A 17,186-nucleotide genomic window follows, 5' to 3' on the forward strand; every position below is an offset into this window, starting at 1 on the left:
AAGGAGAAGTTCTTACGCTCCACAGGTAGGAGGTGAGTTAGAGGAGGAGGAGAAGTTCTTACGCTCCACAGGTAGGAGGTGAGTTAGAGGAGAAGGAGAAGTTCTTACGCTCCACAGGTAGGAGGTGAGTTAGAGGAGAAGGAGAAGTTCTTACGCTCCACAGGTAGGAGGTGAGTTAGAGGAGGAGGAGAAGTTCTTACGCTCCACAGGTAGGAGGTGAGTTAGAGGAGAAGGAGAAGTTCTTACGCTCCACAGGTAGGAGGTGAGTTAGAGGAGGAGGAGAAGTTCTTACGCTCCACAGGTAGGAGGTGAGTTAGAGGAGAAGGAGAAGTTCTTACGCTCCACAGGTAGGAGGTGAGTTAGAGGAGAAGGAGAAGTTCTTACGCTCCACAGGTAGGAGGTGAGTTAGAGGAGAAGGAGAAGTTCTTACGCTCCACAGGTAGGAGGTGAGTTAGAGGAGAAGGAGAAGTTCTGGACTGACTTAGATGAAGTGGTTCAGAGCATCCTAGCAGAGAGAGAGTCCTGATTGGAGCAGACCTCAGTGGGCGTGTTGGTGAAGGAAATAGAGGAGATGAAGAAGTGATGGTAAGTTTGGTATTCAGGAAGGAACCTAGAAGGACAGATGCTGGTGGAAAAATATATCGACGAATATTTTTTCCGCTGCGCTATTGAAGATCCGGCAAACAACGACAACCCGTCCAGAGCAGGTTTGGGATCTGATCCGGAAGCCCTGTTTACTGTCTCACAAGATCCAATAGTCTATTGGAGGCGGGGTCTGCGTCTCTGATCGATCAGCTTGTTTTATGGGAAAGATGTTACGAGTTATACTCGCGTGCCAAGGTATTCCTGTACAAACTGGTGTGTAGCTCTCCCTCTCTCGCTCTCTCGCTCTCTCTCTCTCTCGCTCGCTCCTCCAGGCTATTGTCCTTTTCCCTCTTGTCTAACAAATACCTGTTTGATCTGTCCACTCACGCCTTCCATACTGACCTGTGATGACCTGGCCTTCTTACCCATTTCTTAAACTTATTTCTGCTTAGCATCCTCCTTACCCAAAAATAACATCATCAGGTGATTCTATAAACTGAACAATAAATCGAAATGACCTTAAAAGCAGTCGCGACACATTGCAGAATGTAATCCAAGGAGACAGCTGATGATGTGCTGAGGTGCAGCCAGCGATCAGATTTAGCACCCGTCTCCCCTTGATGCTGGCAGACGGGGAAACCAGGGATTTAGGGAGATTGACATGAGAAAATCGCTATTCTCATTCATGAGAGACAACAAACAGGCACATTCCTCAGCATATGGGCGGTGTTCAAAGCGGCCTCGCTGTTCGCCATATGGCGTCACTACCGTATTGGCCCGAATATAACACGATGTTTTTTGCATTGAAATTAGGCTGAAAAAGTCGGGTCGTGTTATATTCGGGGTCTAGACATTATACCCATTCTGAACGCTAGATGGCGCCAGATATCGTTACAACGAATGGTGAACTGAACTCCCCAGGCTAAAGCAAACGCCTATCATTATTTTATTGCAATGTTTTTCCTTATTCATATGTTGTGAGAGAGAAAGAGAGAGAGTGCAACTAGGAGACAGAGATATGCGAGCAATAGGAGGAAACGGAGTTTTGTTTAACAGTGCAAGTAAAATAAAGCAGCTTCAGTGATTCAGCACGTCTGGCCGGCATCCGTCTTGTGTTGCTGCGCTTCAGCCATTCATTTACAAATGTGATTGCACTTTAGTTCACATATTTAAATGTTCAGATATTAAGATGTGAGACAGTTTTTGCATGATTTGAATGTGGCAAAATAACATGCTTTTTCTCTCGAATTTATTGTTATAATCATTTGTTTCAGATGTACTGTAATTATTTTCTGTATAAAAATTGAAATTGGTGTTCAAAAAGTATTTTCCCAAACTTGAGTCTTGAAAAAGAGGGGGTCGTATTATATCCGGGGTCGTGTTATATTCGGGCCAATACGGTAATTGCTGTTTTTTCCACTGTGACAGGTCAAAAGAGACGGTTGAAAGGAGAAAAACATATTGATAATTGGGGTAAACGTTTTGATTGTTCTGATCAGAATCACAATCGATTTATTTTCCATTGTCAGTGAAAGGATTCACAAACTAGGAATGTTTCTCGGTGCATTGAGCAACATGAAGCATAAAATAATGACAAATAATTAAATGCAAAACTACAGCGCTATGCTAAAAGGCATGCAGTAAAAATGGAGTAAAGTAAAAAACAACAACATAGAAATATAAAATCCAGCACGAGATTGGCAGCATGAGGGGAAACTGAATTAGAGTCTGAAGGCAGTAGAGCTCTTCATGGTATCTGATGTAAGAACTCTCTTGAGAGAAGTGATCAAATATATCAATCTGTTCAGGCTTGAGAAAATGTATAAATGTTATTAGATTATATTTAACTTTCAGGAGGTAAAAAATCAGACTTCAATTTTAATATTTATGAACAATTATCTCAGTGAAGACACTGCAACCCTTAGAATGGATTTCATTCTTATTTCATTTGCTTCGCTTGTGGCTCTATGATTCCAAAGACAAAGAATACATGCTTGAATTATGTTCCGTTTTTGTTATGAGCCATTTTTAATGTTCAGGCCAACGACTCTTATCTCCCTGGAGATGGATGATAACCACAGCACATCAAATTATATGCCAAGGAAATTAGATTATGTGTCCCTACATAAACAAAAACATCTGAAATAACCAGTGTCCAGATTCATCCCCAGAAGGACTGAGGAAAAGGCTTCATTGGTCACCTGGACCCTCGGCCCTCAGGCAGGAGGCTACGGTCCATCTGGACCGGTACTTGTAGCTGAGTCTATTTGAGGGCGTACGCAGGCTAGCACTGGATAGCACTGGAGCTAGCATTTATTGTTGTCATTACTGTTACATGTTCACGACTTCACTGAGAACAATTCCTAGTCTGAACCCTCACGGCCAATGTCTCTGTGGTTATATAAACCAAATAACTCCATATCCCAATACTCTCCTCACAATGTCATCTGCAAACATCATGTTCAGAGGAGCTTCCTGTCTCACCTCATCTGTTAGTCTATCCATCACCATGGCAACAAAAAGGGGCTCAGAGCTGATCCCTGGTGCATCCCACCTCTACACTAAACTCCCTGTTACTCCTGCTGCACACTTCACTGCTGTCCTGAACTACACTGACATACTACGACTACTCATGCAGTACCACAGTACCTCACGCAGTACTACATTACCTCATGCAGTACCACAGTACCTCATGCAGTACCACATTACCTCATGCAGTACCACAGTACCTCATGCAGTACCACAGTACCTCATGCAGTACCACATTACCTCATGCAGTACCACAGTACCTCATGCAGTACCACAGTACCTCATGCAGTACCACAGTACCTCATGCAGTACTACAGTACCTCATGCAGTACCACAGTACCTCATGCAGTACTACAGTACCTCATGCAGTACCACAGTACCTCATGCAGTACCACAGTACCTCATGCAGTACCACAGTTCCTCATGCAGTACTACAGTACCTCATGCAGTACCACAGTACCTCATGCAGTACCACAGTACCTCATGCAGTACCACAGTACCTCATGCAGTACTACAGTACCTCATGCAGGACTACAGTACCTAATGCAGTACCACAGTACCTCATGCAGTACTACAGTACCTCATGCAGTACCACAGTTCCTCATGCAGTACCACAGTACCTCATGCAGTACCACAGTACCTCATGCAGTACCACAGTACCTCATGCAGTACTACAGTACCTCATGCAGTACCACAGTATCTCATGCAGTACCACAGTACCTCATGCAGTACTACAGTACCTCATGCAGTACCACAGTATCTCATGCAGTACCACAGTACCTCATGCAGTACTACAGTACCTCATACAGTACCACATTACCTCATGCAGTACTACAGTACCTCATGCAGTACCACAGTATCTCATGCAGTACTACAGTACCTCATGCAGTACCACAGTATCTCATGCAGTACCACAGTACCTCATGCAGTACCACAGTACCTCATGCAGTACCACAGTACCTCATGCAGTACTACAGTACCTCATGCAGTACCACAGTATCTCATGCAGTACCACAGTACCTCATGCAGTACTACAGTACCTCATGCAGTACCACAGTATCTCATGCAGTACCACAGTACCTCATGCAGTACCACAGTATCTCATGCAGTACCACAGTACCTCATGCAGTACTACAGTACCTCATGCAGTACCACAGTATCTCATGCAGTACTACAGTACCTCATGCAGTACCACAGTATCTCATGCAGTACCACAGTACCTCATGCAGTACTACAGTACCTCATACAGTACCACATTACCTCATGCAGTACTACAGTACCTCATACAGTACCACAGTACCTCATGCAGTACCACAGTACCTCATGCAGTACTACAGTACCTCATGCAGTACCACAGTACCTCATGCAGTACCACAGTTCTTCATGCAGTACCACAGTACCTCATGCAGTACCACAGTACCTCATGCAGTACCACAGTACCTCATGCAGTACTACAGTACCTCATGCAGTACTACAGTACCTCATGCAGTACCACAGTACCTCATGCAGTACCACAGTACCTCATGCAGTACTACAGTACCTCATGCAGTACCACAGTACCTCATGCAGTACCACAGTTCTTCATGCAGTACCACAGTACCTCATGCAGTACCACAGTACCTCATGCAGTACCACAGTACCTCATGCAGTACCACAGTACCTCATGCAGTACTACAGTACCTCATGCAGTACCACAGTATCTCATGCAGTACCACAGTACCTCATGCAGTACTACAGTACCTCATGCAGTACCACAGTATCTCATGCAGTACCACAGTACCTCATGCAGTACTACAGTACCTCATACAGTACCACATTACCTCATGCAGTACTACAGTACCTCATACAGTACCACAGTACCTCATGCAGTACCACAGTACCTCATGCAGTACTACAGTACCTCATGCAGTACCACAGTACCTCATGCAGTACCACAGTTCTTCATGCAGTACCACAGTACCTCATGCAGTACCACAGTACCTCATGCAGTACCACAGTACCTCATGCAGTACCACAGTACCTCATGCAGTACCACAGTTCCTCATGCAGTACTACAGTACCTCATGCAGTACCACAGTACCTCATGCAGTACCACAGTACCTCATGCAGTACTACAGTACCTCATGCAGTACTACAGTACCTCATGCAGTACCACAGTACCTCATGCAGTACTACAGTACCTCATGCAGTACCTCAGTACCTCATGCAGTACTACAGTACCTCATGCAGTACTACAGTACCTCATGCAGTACCACAGTACCTCATGCAGTACTACAGTACCTCATGCAGTACCACAGTACCTCATGCAGTACTACAGTACCTCATGCAGTACCTCAGTACCTCATGCAGTACTACAGTACCTCATGCAGTACCACAGTACCTCATGCAGTACCACAGTACCTCATGCAGTACCACAGTACCTCATGCAGTACTACAGTACCTCATGCAGGACTACAGTACCTAATGCAGTACCACAGTACCTCATGCAGTACTACAGTACCTCATGCAGTACCACAGTTCCTCATGCAGTACCACAGTACCTCATGCAGTACCACAGTACCTCATGCAGTACCACAGTACCTCATGCAGTACTACAGTACCTCATGCAGTACCACAGTATCTCATGCAGTACCACAGTACCTCATGCAGTACTACAGTACCTCATGCAGTACCACAGTATCTCATGCAGTACCACAGTACCTCATGCAGTACTACAGTACCTCATACAGTACCACATTACCTCATGCAGTACTACAGTACCTCATACAGTACCACAGTACCTCATGCAGTACCACAGTACCTCATGCAGTACTACAGTACCTCATGCAGTACCACAGTACCTCATGCAGTACCACAGTTCTTCATGCAGTACCACAGTACCTCATGCAGTACCACAGTACCTCATGCAGTACCACAGTACCTCATGCAGTACTACAGTACCTCATGCAGTACCACAGTACCTCATGCAGTACCACAGTACCTCATGCAGTACCACAGTTCTTCATGCAGTACCACAGTACCTCATGCAGTACCACAGTACCTCATGCAGTACCACAGTACCTCATGCAGTACTACAGTACCTCATGCAGTACCACAGTACCTCATGCAGTACTACAGTACCTCATGCAGTACTACAGTACCTCATGCAGTACCACAGTTCCTCTCTGTACACCCTGTCCTAGACTTTCTCTGGATCTACAAAGACACAATGAGCAGACGCTGTTCGAGCAAGAGGAAGACGTGCGGGTTCCTTATCACCGGGATGCAAACAGAGAAATCTGTACCGGCTGGCCGGACGGGCCGGGCCGGGACGCTCTGAGCCGGGACGGGACGGACCGGGACCAGGAAATGTCTCCCTGTCGGGTTTGTGTTCTATTTAAACACAGAACCGAACACAGGGCGCGCCTCGCCGGGACGGTCCGCTCCCTGACGTCCACACAAACACACAAACACAACCGGAGGCGAAACGTAACGAACCGGTCCGACCGAGCCCGAACCACGAAGCCTTCCACCGACACGCCCCGAGCCTGTACGGGACACGGGGGTCTGGACGCGGCTCCGTACCTGGGTCCAGGTGTCTGCGCTGAGAAATGCGCTGAAACTTTATTTATACTTCAAAGAAGAAAAACAAACAAACAAACAACAACTTCAAAGAAGAAAAACAAACAGACAAAACAACAACTTCAAAGAAGAAAAACAAACAAACAAAACAACAACTTCAAAGAAGAAAAACAAACAAACAACAACTTCAAAGAAGAAAAACAAACAGACAAAACAACAACTTCAAAGAAAAACAAACAAACAAAACAACAACTTCAAAGAAGAAAAACAAACAAACAACAACTTCAAAGAAGAAAAACAAACAGACAAAACAACAACTTCAAAGAAGAAAAACAAACAAACAACAACTTCAAAGAAGAAAAACAAACAAACAAAACAACAACTTCAAAGAAGAAAAACAAACAAACAACAACTTCAAAGAAGAAAAACAAACAGACAAAACAACAACTTCAAAGAAGAAAAACAAACAAACAAAACAACAACTTCAAAGAAGAAAAACAAACAAACAACAACTTCAAAGAAGACAAGAGCAGTCAAACAAAGACTGTCAGACTCCCACAGAGAATTACATCTGGTTTAAGTGAGACAACAACACAAACACTTTGTGTTAATAATCACACACAGATTAATCACATATAAAGCATCACACACTGTAACTGATGCATGCTGGGAGTAAGTCAGGGCCCCGGGGCCGAGGGAAAGGAGAAACTAACACATTACTTCTGCATAGATGACATATTTTTATTCCTCTTGTTCATTTCACTTTTTTAATGGATTCTACTGGCCGTGTTCTTCTGCAGCTCGATCCAGCAGACATTTATCATAGTCGCTTGTCGGTTTAGGGAAGTGAATAAACCAGACACCTCCCTCCAGTCGGTGGTACAAGTCGCCATGGTTACACAAGCCTGCGTTTTTGCTGACTTTTTTTGAACAAATTAAAATACAGATTTACAATTATTGCTGATTGGCCGGTAGACAATTACAAATATAGAAATAAAATGTACAGATACTATGGAGATATCTAAGCATAAGTACAGCCAGAAATAAAAAACACTTTCATTCAAATACTGTACAGGCCAGGCCAGCATGCAGAAGTTGAGGGTGGCGTACAATGACTGCATGCGGATACTTCTCAGGAAGCCCAGATGGTCCAGCGCCAGTGAAATGTTCTGTGGTGTCGGGGTTAACGCCCTTAATGCTCAGCTGAGGCACCTGCATACAGGTGTATATGTCGGCTGCATGACTCAGGGAATGACATCATCAGAACACTGACTCAGCCAAGCCTAAGTGCTGTGAAGTTTAATTCAGGTATTTGGAGTCATTGGTACCTGATGTTATTATAGGATTACTGTGTTTACTGTGTAAACGTTGTAAATGTTGTAAATGTTATGTGTGCTTTTTAATTGGACCATTGTGTCTACAAATAAAGATTTGATTGATTGATTGATTGATTGTACACTACAAAACAAAACTAGGCATGTTATAATTTGCATAGATGCATCACAACATTTAACCTAAAACAATAAATAACGACTTAACTCTATAGCAGTTTTGTTTTTTCCAATTTCTCAAGGTACAATGCAAACATTTTACATTTGTTGATAAATCCAGAAAAGGAGGGCTGACTACTGTGATCAATAATAGAATATTTACATTGATGATGATACGCCTCCTCTTTGGAGGGGAACCGGGAAGCTGAAGATGGAGGGAATCACACCATCTCTGAGTCGGACAGCCTAAATCCTCTTTCTTAAAATGCTGACTGCAAATTAATTAATACTAATAATAATAAATTATAATCCATAATAACAATAAATTATAATTCATAATGATAATAATAATACATTATAATTCATAATAATAATACATTATAATCCATAATTATACTAATCAATTATAATTCATAATAATAATAAATTATAATTCATAATAATAATAATAAATTATAATTCCTAATAATAAATTATAATTTATAATAATAATAAATTATAATTCATAATAATAAATTATAATTCATAATAATAAATTATAATTCATAATAATAACAAATTATAATTCATAATTATACTAATAAATTATACTTCGTATTAATAATCAATTATAATCAATAATAATATTGCATTGGTTTTATGTTGTGCTTTTCTTACAGAAACTCAAAGACGCTTTACATTATTCATTCCTGTAACTTTGTATATATTTTTTCTTTATTGCGTTGTGAAGCACTTTGTGGCCTTTTGCCTGTGAAAGGAGATCTATGAATAATATATAATATATAACTAACATTTACTTCCTGACTGAAACTAAATGATGAGCTCAGGTAACGACCAGCAGGTCGAGCCTCGACGTCACCAACAGCAGAACCTGTCAGGTAAAGATGGACCCTGTTCGGATCATGGGTTCTGTTGTCTCAGCTGAAGAACTCAAGGTGGGACTTTTATTATTCCGCATTGACTCTACCAGGAACATGAGCGCAGTGAAAGTGGAGCAGAAAGCGGAGCAGCATCCGGATCAAACATCAACAGCGGCTCACGTTTCTGTCGGTCCAGAAGTTTTCAGCGTCCAGAACTCAGAACCTGCTGAGACGCTCAAACAAAGACTCTGACGCAGCTTAAAATAAGATCCATTCTACTTTCGCTTTTGATTCACAGCCTGTGACAGTTCTGCCGGGATACAAGTGACGTCATCGCTCAGACTAAATTCTGATTGGCTCAGACTAAATTCTGATTGGCTCAGACGGACGGGGAAGTCCGCTCCTCTCGGGTTTTGTCCTCACTTCACCCTTGATGGTCGGACTGGAAGCTTTAAAGAATCTTGTGGCTGTTCTGTTGTTTGAGCTGCAGATGGGACAGTTCACGATGAAGACCTCGGTTCTGGTTCTGGTTCTGGTTCTGGTTCTGGGTACAGGTGTACCTGGGGCGGTGGGAGGTGAGTTTCTATCCTGCTGTCTGGGTTGACGGTTCTGTCGTTGGACTTCCTGACATGTTAGGAGTCTAGAAATGTCCAAACGGTACCGACCCGTCATCTTAAAGTTCTTCCTGTAAAGTCCATTTACTTCAGGTCCAACTGGGACAGGAGGACAGAGGTAGTTCTTCCTTCTTTGTCCTCTTTAATTTGATGGGTTCAGAACCTCCGGCTCAGACGGACATCAGACCTGATGACGGAGGTGTGCTGGTGTCGGTCGGTGGTTCTGCTGAGGTCCAACAACAAACCGGTTTAGAGATGGTTTCCAAGCTGCGTCTTCATGATAGAGTTTGTCCACCAGAGAGTGGACAGCTTTATTCTCCAGCTGACAAATGTCCTGATCCATTTGGATGGGTTCTGACCCGTGTCAGCCTCAGAACCCAGCATGGACTGGACCGCACGGTTTCCACACCGAACTATGAGCAGGGGACGGATTTGTTCAGCATTCTGGACGTGACACAGAAACAGGACGTCCACGTCTTCAGACGACGGCGGAGGTTCTGAGGAGAACAACAATGGAAGTGTCAGAACTCAAAGAGAACAAATCAGAGAACCTTCCTGTTGATACCTGAACAGAACCAACTGTTAGAACCAGGACGAGAAGGAAGAGACGTCAGCTGATGATGGAGGGAATGTTGGAACGTCAGAGGATCAGAACCCGCTCTGAATCCAGACTGTAACGGATATTATAACTAGTGTTATAACTTGTGTTATAACCGGTGTGATAACTGGTGTTATAACTGATGTTAGACTGGTATTATAACTGGTATTATAACTGGTATTATAACTGGTGTTATAACTGCTGTTATAACCGATGTTAGACTGGCGTTCTTTCTTATATAGAACCGTGTCCTTCAAATATTAAATGTATCAATATTAATGAGAAATATTCATCACAAAATCTGTTGTGAGTGAAACAGGCTTTGGGTTCTGCAGGTTCTGCCCATCAGGACCTGACGGTGTTTCGGGACCGGGTCACACCTTTATTTGCTGTGGTGCTGAAACCCAAATCTTTAGGGTCAAACCGTTTTAATTCACAAACTCTCCGACATCTGGCCTTGAAAATGATGCCAGTTATCAGCTGATGGTGGAAAATGACCAGCGCGACTTTGTGAAACCAGAGAAGAAGAAGTTCTGCTGGGTTTCAGCTGCAGGAGCCTCAGAGTTCAAACCTGTAATCAGAACCAGAAGTTGTCATCGGTCACAGGTTCAGGTGTGAGTGGAGAGCAGGAAGTGATGTCATCAGGTGGAAACAGGTTCAAGCTTCAGATCGTGATTCTGGTTTTTCTTTCAGAGACTCACTCTGTGAAGTATTTCTACACGGCGTCTTCTGGAGTCTCAAACTTCCCGGAGTTTGTGTCCGTTGGTTTGATCGATGACGTCCAGATGATTCACTATGACAGTAAGACCAAGAGAGCAGAACCCAAACAGGACTGGATGGACAAAGTCACAGCAGAGGATCCAGAGTACTGGACCCGACAGACGGGGATCGATGTGGGGATCCAAGAACGGTTCAAATTCAACATGGAAACTTTAAAGAAGCGCTTCAACCAATCAGAAGGTTTGTTTGTGTTTATTAAATGTTGTGTTCATGCTGTAGGAAGTAAACACACACACACACACACACACACGCACACACACACACACACACACACACACACACACGCACACACACACACACACACACACACACACACACACACACACACACACACACACACACACACACACACCTCTGCAGGAACCCTTTTGCATCACTGCTGGGTTTCTAAAGCTCCGGGACACAGACTGGTTCTGCTGGTTCTGCTGGTTCTGCTGGTTCTGCTGGGTCCAGTGAGGACCAGGTCGATGACTGGAGTCTGTCTCTCTCTCAGGTGTCCACATTTTCCAGGTGATGTACGGCTGTGAGTGGGACGATGAGACCGGAGAGGTCACTGGTTTTCTTCAGTATGGTTATAATGGAGAAGACTTCATCGTCCTGGACCTGAAGACGGAGACATGGATCGCTCCCAGTCCTCAGGCTGTCATCACCAAACACAGATGGGATCATGATAGAGCTAGGATGGAATACGACAAGCATTACTTCACCCAGGTGTGTCCTGAGTGGGGGAGGAAGTATCTGGAGTATGGGAGGAGCTCTCTGCTGAGAACAGGTAGAAGCACATCACCTGGTGGAGTTTCAAACCAACAACCTTCATGTTCCTCTGCTGTTTCTGACCCACACACAGAGACACACTCTGTCCTTTACCTCTCTGTCCTCCTTCTCTCTCCTTCAGTCTTCTTCTCCTCTGCTCCTCCCTTCTTTTGTCGCCTCCTCTCCTCTGAGGTTTATTTGCGTCGTTTCAGTGTCTCTGGCAACAACAGTGACTCCTGATGACGTGTCTTTGTCTCCTCCTCCAGAGCTCCCCTCTCTAACGTGTCTTTGTCTCCTCCTCCAGAGCTCCCCTCTCTAACGTGTCTTTGTCTCCTCCTCCAGAGCTCCCCTCTCTAACGTGTCTTTGTCTCCTCCTCCAGAGCTCCCCTCTCTAACGTGTCTTTGTCTCCTCCTCCAGAGCTCCCCTCTCTAACGTGTCTTTGTCTCCTCCTCCAGAGCTCCCCTTTCTAACGTGTCTTTGTCTCCTCCTCCAGTGCTCCCCTCTCTAACGTGTCTTTGTCTCCTCCTCCAGAGCTCCCCTCTCTAACGTGTCTTTGTCTCCTCCTCCAGAGCTCCCCTCTCTAACGTGTCTTTGTCTCCTCCTCCAGAGCTCCCCTCTCTAACGTGTCTCTGTCTCCTCCAGAGCTCCCCTCTCTAACGTGTCTTTGTCTCCTCCTCCAGAGCTCCCCTCTCTAACGTGTCTTTGTCTCCTCCTCCAGAGCTCCCCTCTCTAACGTGTCTTTGTCTCCTCCTCCAGAGCTCCCCTCTCTAACGTGTCTTTGCCTCCTCCTCCAGAGCTCCCCTTTCTAACGTGTCTTTGTCTCCTCCTCCAGAGCTCCCCTCTCTAACGTGTCTTTGTCTCCTCCTCCAGAGCTCCCCTTTCTAACGTGTCTTTGTCTCCTCCTCCAGAGCTCCCCTCTCTAACTTGTCTGTCTCCTCCTCCAGAGCTCCCCTCTCTAACGTGTCTCTGTCTCCTCCTCCAGAGCTCCCCTCTCTAACGTGTCTTTGTCTCCTCCTCCAGAGCTCCCCTCTATAACGTGTCTTTGTCTCCTCCTCCAGAGCTCCCCTCTCTAACGTGTCTTTGTCTCCTCCAGAGCTCCCCACTCTAACGTGTCTTTGTCTCCTCCTCCAGAGCTCCCCTCTCTAACGTGTCTTTGTCTCCTCCTCCAGAGCTCCCCTCTATAACGTGTCTTTGTCTCCTCCTCCAGAGCTCCCCTCTCTAACGTGTCTTTGTCTCCTCCTCCAGAGCTCCCCACTCTAACGTGTCTTTGTCTCCTCCTCCAGAGCTCCCCTCTCTAACGTGTCTTTGTCTCCTCCTCCAGTGCTCCCCTCTCTAACGTGTCTTTGTCTCCTCCAGAGCTCCCCTCTATAACGTGTCTTTGTCTCCTCCTCCAGAGCTCCCCTCTCTAACGTGTCTTTGTCTCCTCCTCCAGAGCTCCCCACTCTAACGTGTCTTTGTCTCCTCCTCCAGAGCTCCCCTCTCTAACGTGTCTTTGTCTCCTCCTCCAGTGCTCCCCTCTCTAACGTGTCTCTGTCTCCTCCTCCAGAGCTCCCCTCTCTAACGTGTCTGTCTCCTCCTCCAGAGCTCCCCTCTCTAACGTGTCTTTGTCTCCTCCTCCAGAGCTCCCCTCTCTAACTTGTCTGTCTCCTCCTCCAGAGCTCCCCTCTCTAACGTGTCTTTGTCTCCTCCTCCAGTGCTCCCCTCTCTAACGTGTCTTTGTCTCCTCCTCCAGAGCTCCCCTCAGTGTTTCTCCTCCAGAAGACTCCTTCCTCTCCCGTCAGCTGCTTCGCTACAGGTTTCTACCCAGACAGAGCCGCTCTCTTCTGGAGGAAGGATGGGGAGGAGCTTCATGAGGAGGTGGAGCACGGAGAGATACTCCCCAACCATGACGGAACCTTCCAGATGAGTGTGGACCTGGACCTTTCATCGGCGGCGGCTGAAGACTGGAGGAGTTACGACTGTGTGTTCCAGCTCTTCGGCGTGGAGGACGACTTGGTCACCAGACTGGACAAAGGAAAGATCTGGACCAACTGGGGTGAGACTGGGATCAGGGGGTGAAGGTGGGGACACATTTCTGTCTCTCTGATGGTCCAGATCATGGGTTTGAAGAGTTGGACAGAAGTTTTGTTTCTTTCATTGTTGTTTGCTGTTTTCTGTGTAACTTTAGAGTTCAGATAATCAATAAGCCACCCGGGACCCAGACAACGGTACCAGAACCCTAACCCGGTACCTGCACAGAAGGCGGAAGCCTTTGAATCAGTGATAATGAAACTCTTTAAAAAGTCAAACTTCTGTCAGACCATTAGAACACGTGAAGAAGAGTAGATTTAGTGTCTTTATTTGAGCAGTGGACGAACGGATCCGTCTGTAAATCCGTCACAGGACAGTTTATTGGACGAGTCTCCCTGAGACTGGAACCAACATCAGGACAGAAAGAAACACAGACCGTCCTCCTGTGGACAGGTGGACATGAAACCACCTAAACAGGACGGCAGGACCACCAACCAGGTGGTGTCCGTCTGCAGGACGGTTCTGTTGGGACATGGACGTTGTTCTCTGACTTGTTGTTTTCTGCTCTCCAGAGGAACCCACTAACGTGAACGCCATCATCATCATCGTCATCACTGCAGCGGTTCTTCTCGTCCTCACGGCTGCCGTTGGATTCAAGCTGTACAGACAGAGGACAGGTGAGCGACCCAGACAGAACCAGTCTCTGTCTCCTGGCTTTGATTGGACACTTTGACCTGATGAAGCAAACAGGAGGTGGTTTCAGCTTCAGAGTCCAGAACCACGATGACGGACCAGGGAAGACAGTCGTGCTGTGTTGACCCTTGAGTAACTCCTGGACAGTTTAGTCCATTTCAGAAATTCTAAACTCCCTCCAGGACAACCACCGTCCTCTTTGGTGAGGCGGAGTCACAAAATCTCAACGTCCATAATTTGACTGTGTAATCCGTGTTTAACCTGTCCACGACCCTTGAGACAAAAATGTCCATTTGTTCTACATAGTGTCCAAGAAAAGGTCACAGAGGGGTGATTTTTGAAAGGGGGGTAATTTGGGCTTAAATTTGAAAACCCATATTTCCCACCGCCGTTTGTCTGTCCGGCTGTTAGCAAGATAACTCAAAAGGTTCTGGACGGATCTGGATGAACTTTCCAGGATTTGTCGGGAATGTTTCCAGGAACAGATGATTACATTTCGGTGATGATCCAGAAGAGATCCTGGATTCTGGATCACTTGGAACTATTTGTTAAAATTGCAGTCAATGGAGATTCAAAATATTTTCCTTAATATCTCAGTTGATTATTTATCAATGTTTATGGAATTTGACACGCAGGGGGGGGGGGGGGGGTGTCTATCTCTCCAACTGGATCAGGTCCAGAATGAGGTCATGAAAAATATTACATTTTACAGGTGGACATTTTGTCCACTTGAAGGGTCATGAATGGGACTTGTTTTGTAACACAAGCGTTAAACTGTCCCCGGTTCCTCTCGGAGGACGTCCCGTTCTTCGTCTCCTCTGTTTAGCAGCAGCTACTTTTGTTTGATGGAGTGTTGCTGGTGATCCACTCGCATCCGTGAGCGGTGGAATGATGCGTCTTTGTTATCCAGGTAAACCTCGTCCACCTTCTGAGGACAGCGCTGAGCTCACGAAGAGACTGCAGCCGGAGGTGGACATGCAGCCGGAGGCGGACATGCAGCCGGAGGCGGACATGCAGCCGGAGGTCGTCATCCAGCCGGAGGGCGTTGGGACAAGGACAGAATGAACGCAGTGAGTGTCTTCGTGTGGGACACTATGTGTAGAAGAACCTTCTGACACGGGGAGATTATTCTCTGTCAGACTTGTGAGACAAGATAGTCTTTGTCCTTTGGTGTCTTTCCCGCAACAAAAGGTGAAGCGGTTTCACCTGAAGGGATCTGAGGTTGTTGGACAAAGACATTGAGTCCACCTGGACATTTAAGGTGGACTGATCGGGTTCGGGTGTGGCTTCGTGGCGTTTCTGCTCAGTTCTGTTGGTTCTGTCTCCGCAGGGTTCTGGGACAAGGAGCGGTGTCCCCACATCGTCCTGTTTGAACTGGAGTCCACCGGGTCTTCACCAGAACCCGATCCGATCAAAGATATCAGCGACGAGGATCCAGTGATCGATACTTATTGATTAGAGTCTAAACGGTGTCATTTAAATATTTCGGGGATTGTTCTCGTCTCTCTTCTCTGGAGACGTCAAACAGGATCTTTAAGACTGTCTTCATCCTGCGTCCTTAGAACGTCCTCCATCATTACACTTTAACTCTTCGGCTGCTGGGTTGTTTGTGCTTTCCCTTTGTCCTATTGGTCCTCCTGGGGTCATGTGATCTGAGACGAGAGACATCTGACGGCCTCTAGAGTCGTCTCTGCTGTCCGTCCCCAGAAATCCTTCCTTTGCTTCCAGTCCTCCTGGAACCTGCGGCGGGACTCGGACACTAACGAGTCCGGAGGTGTCGGAGTAAACGGGCGTGTCTTTGTTCCTCCTGGACTCCGCCCCTCCCCCAGTGCTTCCTGTCTGTTCACGGATCACAATCACTTCCTGTGTTGTTAACGGGACGAAGGCTGAAGTCGTCCTGCTGGTTCCTTTCTTTAGACAGAAATTCTGCTTTACAATAAAATCCCACATTTCCCACGTTTCTTGTTTGATTGCTCCGTCTCCAATCCCATGAATATTCCCGGTCCGGGTGTTTTGTTATTGGACTTCTGTGCTCGTCACAGATTGTCCATAACAAACACCATGTTCAAGCATAAGGGTGTCCATATGTGCACTTGGCACCAGGACACGCTCGGCCGCAGTTCGGTGATCGACTTTGTAGTCGTCTCACCGGACTTGCGGCCGCATGTCTTGGACACTCGGGTGAAGAGAGGGGCGGAGCTTTCAACCGACCATCACCTGGTGGGGAGTCAAATGGGGGAGGACGCCGGACAGACCTGGCAGGCCCAAACGTAATGTGAGGGTCTGTTGGGAACGTCTGGCAGAGTCTCCTGTCAGAAGGAGTTTTAACTGATGGGTGGAGATTTCCTCCATCCGCAGCGTGAAAGCGGAGAACCACGATCGATACACATTTCATCACAGCAACTGCAGCGATTGATTGATCAATGGCTGATGCACAGATACAAGCAGGATCTTTTTATTTTCAAACCTTGTTTGGGTTCAGGAGGCCTCCGTCGTGCACACAGGACAAACACGTTTCCTAACACAAGTGCTGATCTTTCACCAAACCAGAAGGATGTCCCCGTGCCGTGCTGCGGGGACACTGAAGTCTGATACATTGTGTGTCTCTCGCAGAGACGGGGTGGTTGTGTTGGTTTCCTCTCCGGTCTGCGGCTGTCAGAGGGCGAGCCGGCGGTGGGGGGGGGGGGGGGGGGGCGTCTCCCTCACATGCTG

At 46.3% G+C, this 17,186-nt stretch overlaps 1 protein-coding gene across 1 annotated transcript; it reads left to right on the forward strand.

Moving 5' to 3' along the window:
* Positions 1-9,470: 9,470 nt before the first annotated feature.
* LOC137909297 (major histocompatibility complex class I-related gene protein-like) lies at positions 9,471-14,448 on the forward strand (the record flags this gene model as incomplete). Its single annotated transcript, XM_068753742.1, has 5 exons — positions 9,471-9,600; positions 10,931-11,197; positions 11,511-11,789; positions 13,504-13,806; positions 14,354-14,448. Coding segments are annotated over exons 1-5 (1,029 nt in total), but the record flags the coding sequence as incomplete, so codon positions are not given.
* Between the last annotated feature and the right edge of the window lie 2,738 nt (positions 14,449-17,186).

The sequence above is a fragment of the Brachionichthys hirsutus genome, chromosome 20, assembly GCF_040956055.1.
Source record: "Brachionichthys hirsutus isolate HB-005 chromosome 20, CSIRO-AGI_Bhir_v1, whole genome shotgun sequence".
NCBI lineage: Eukaryota > Metazoa > Chordata > Actinopteri > Lophiiformes > Brachionichthyidae > Brachionichthys > Brachionichthys hirsutus.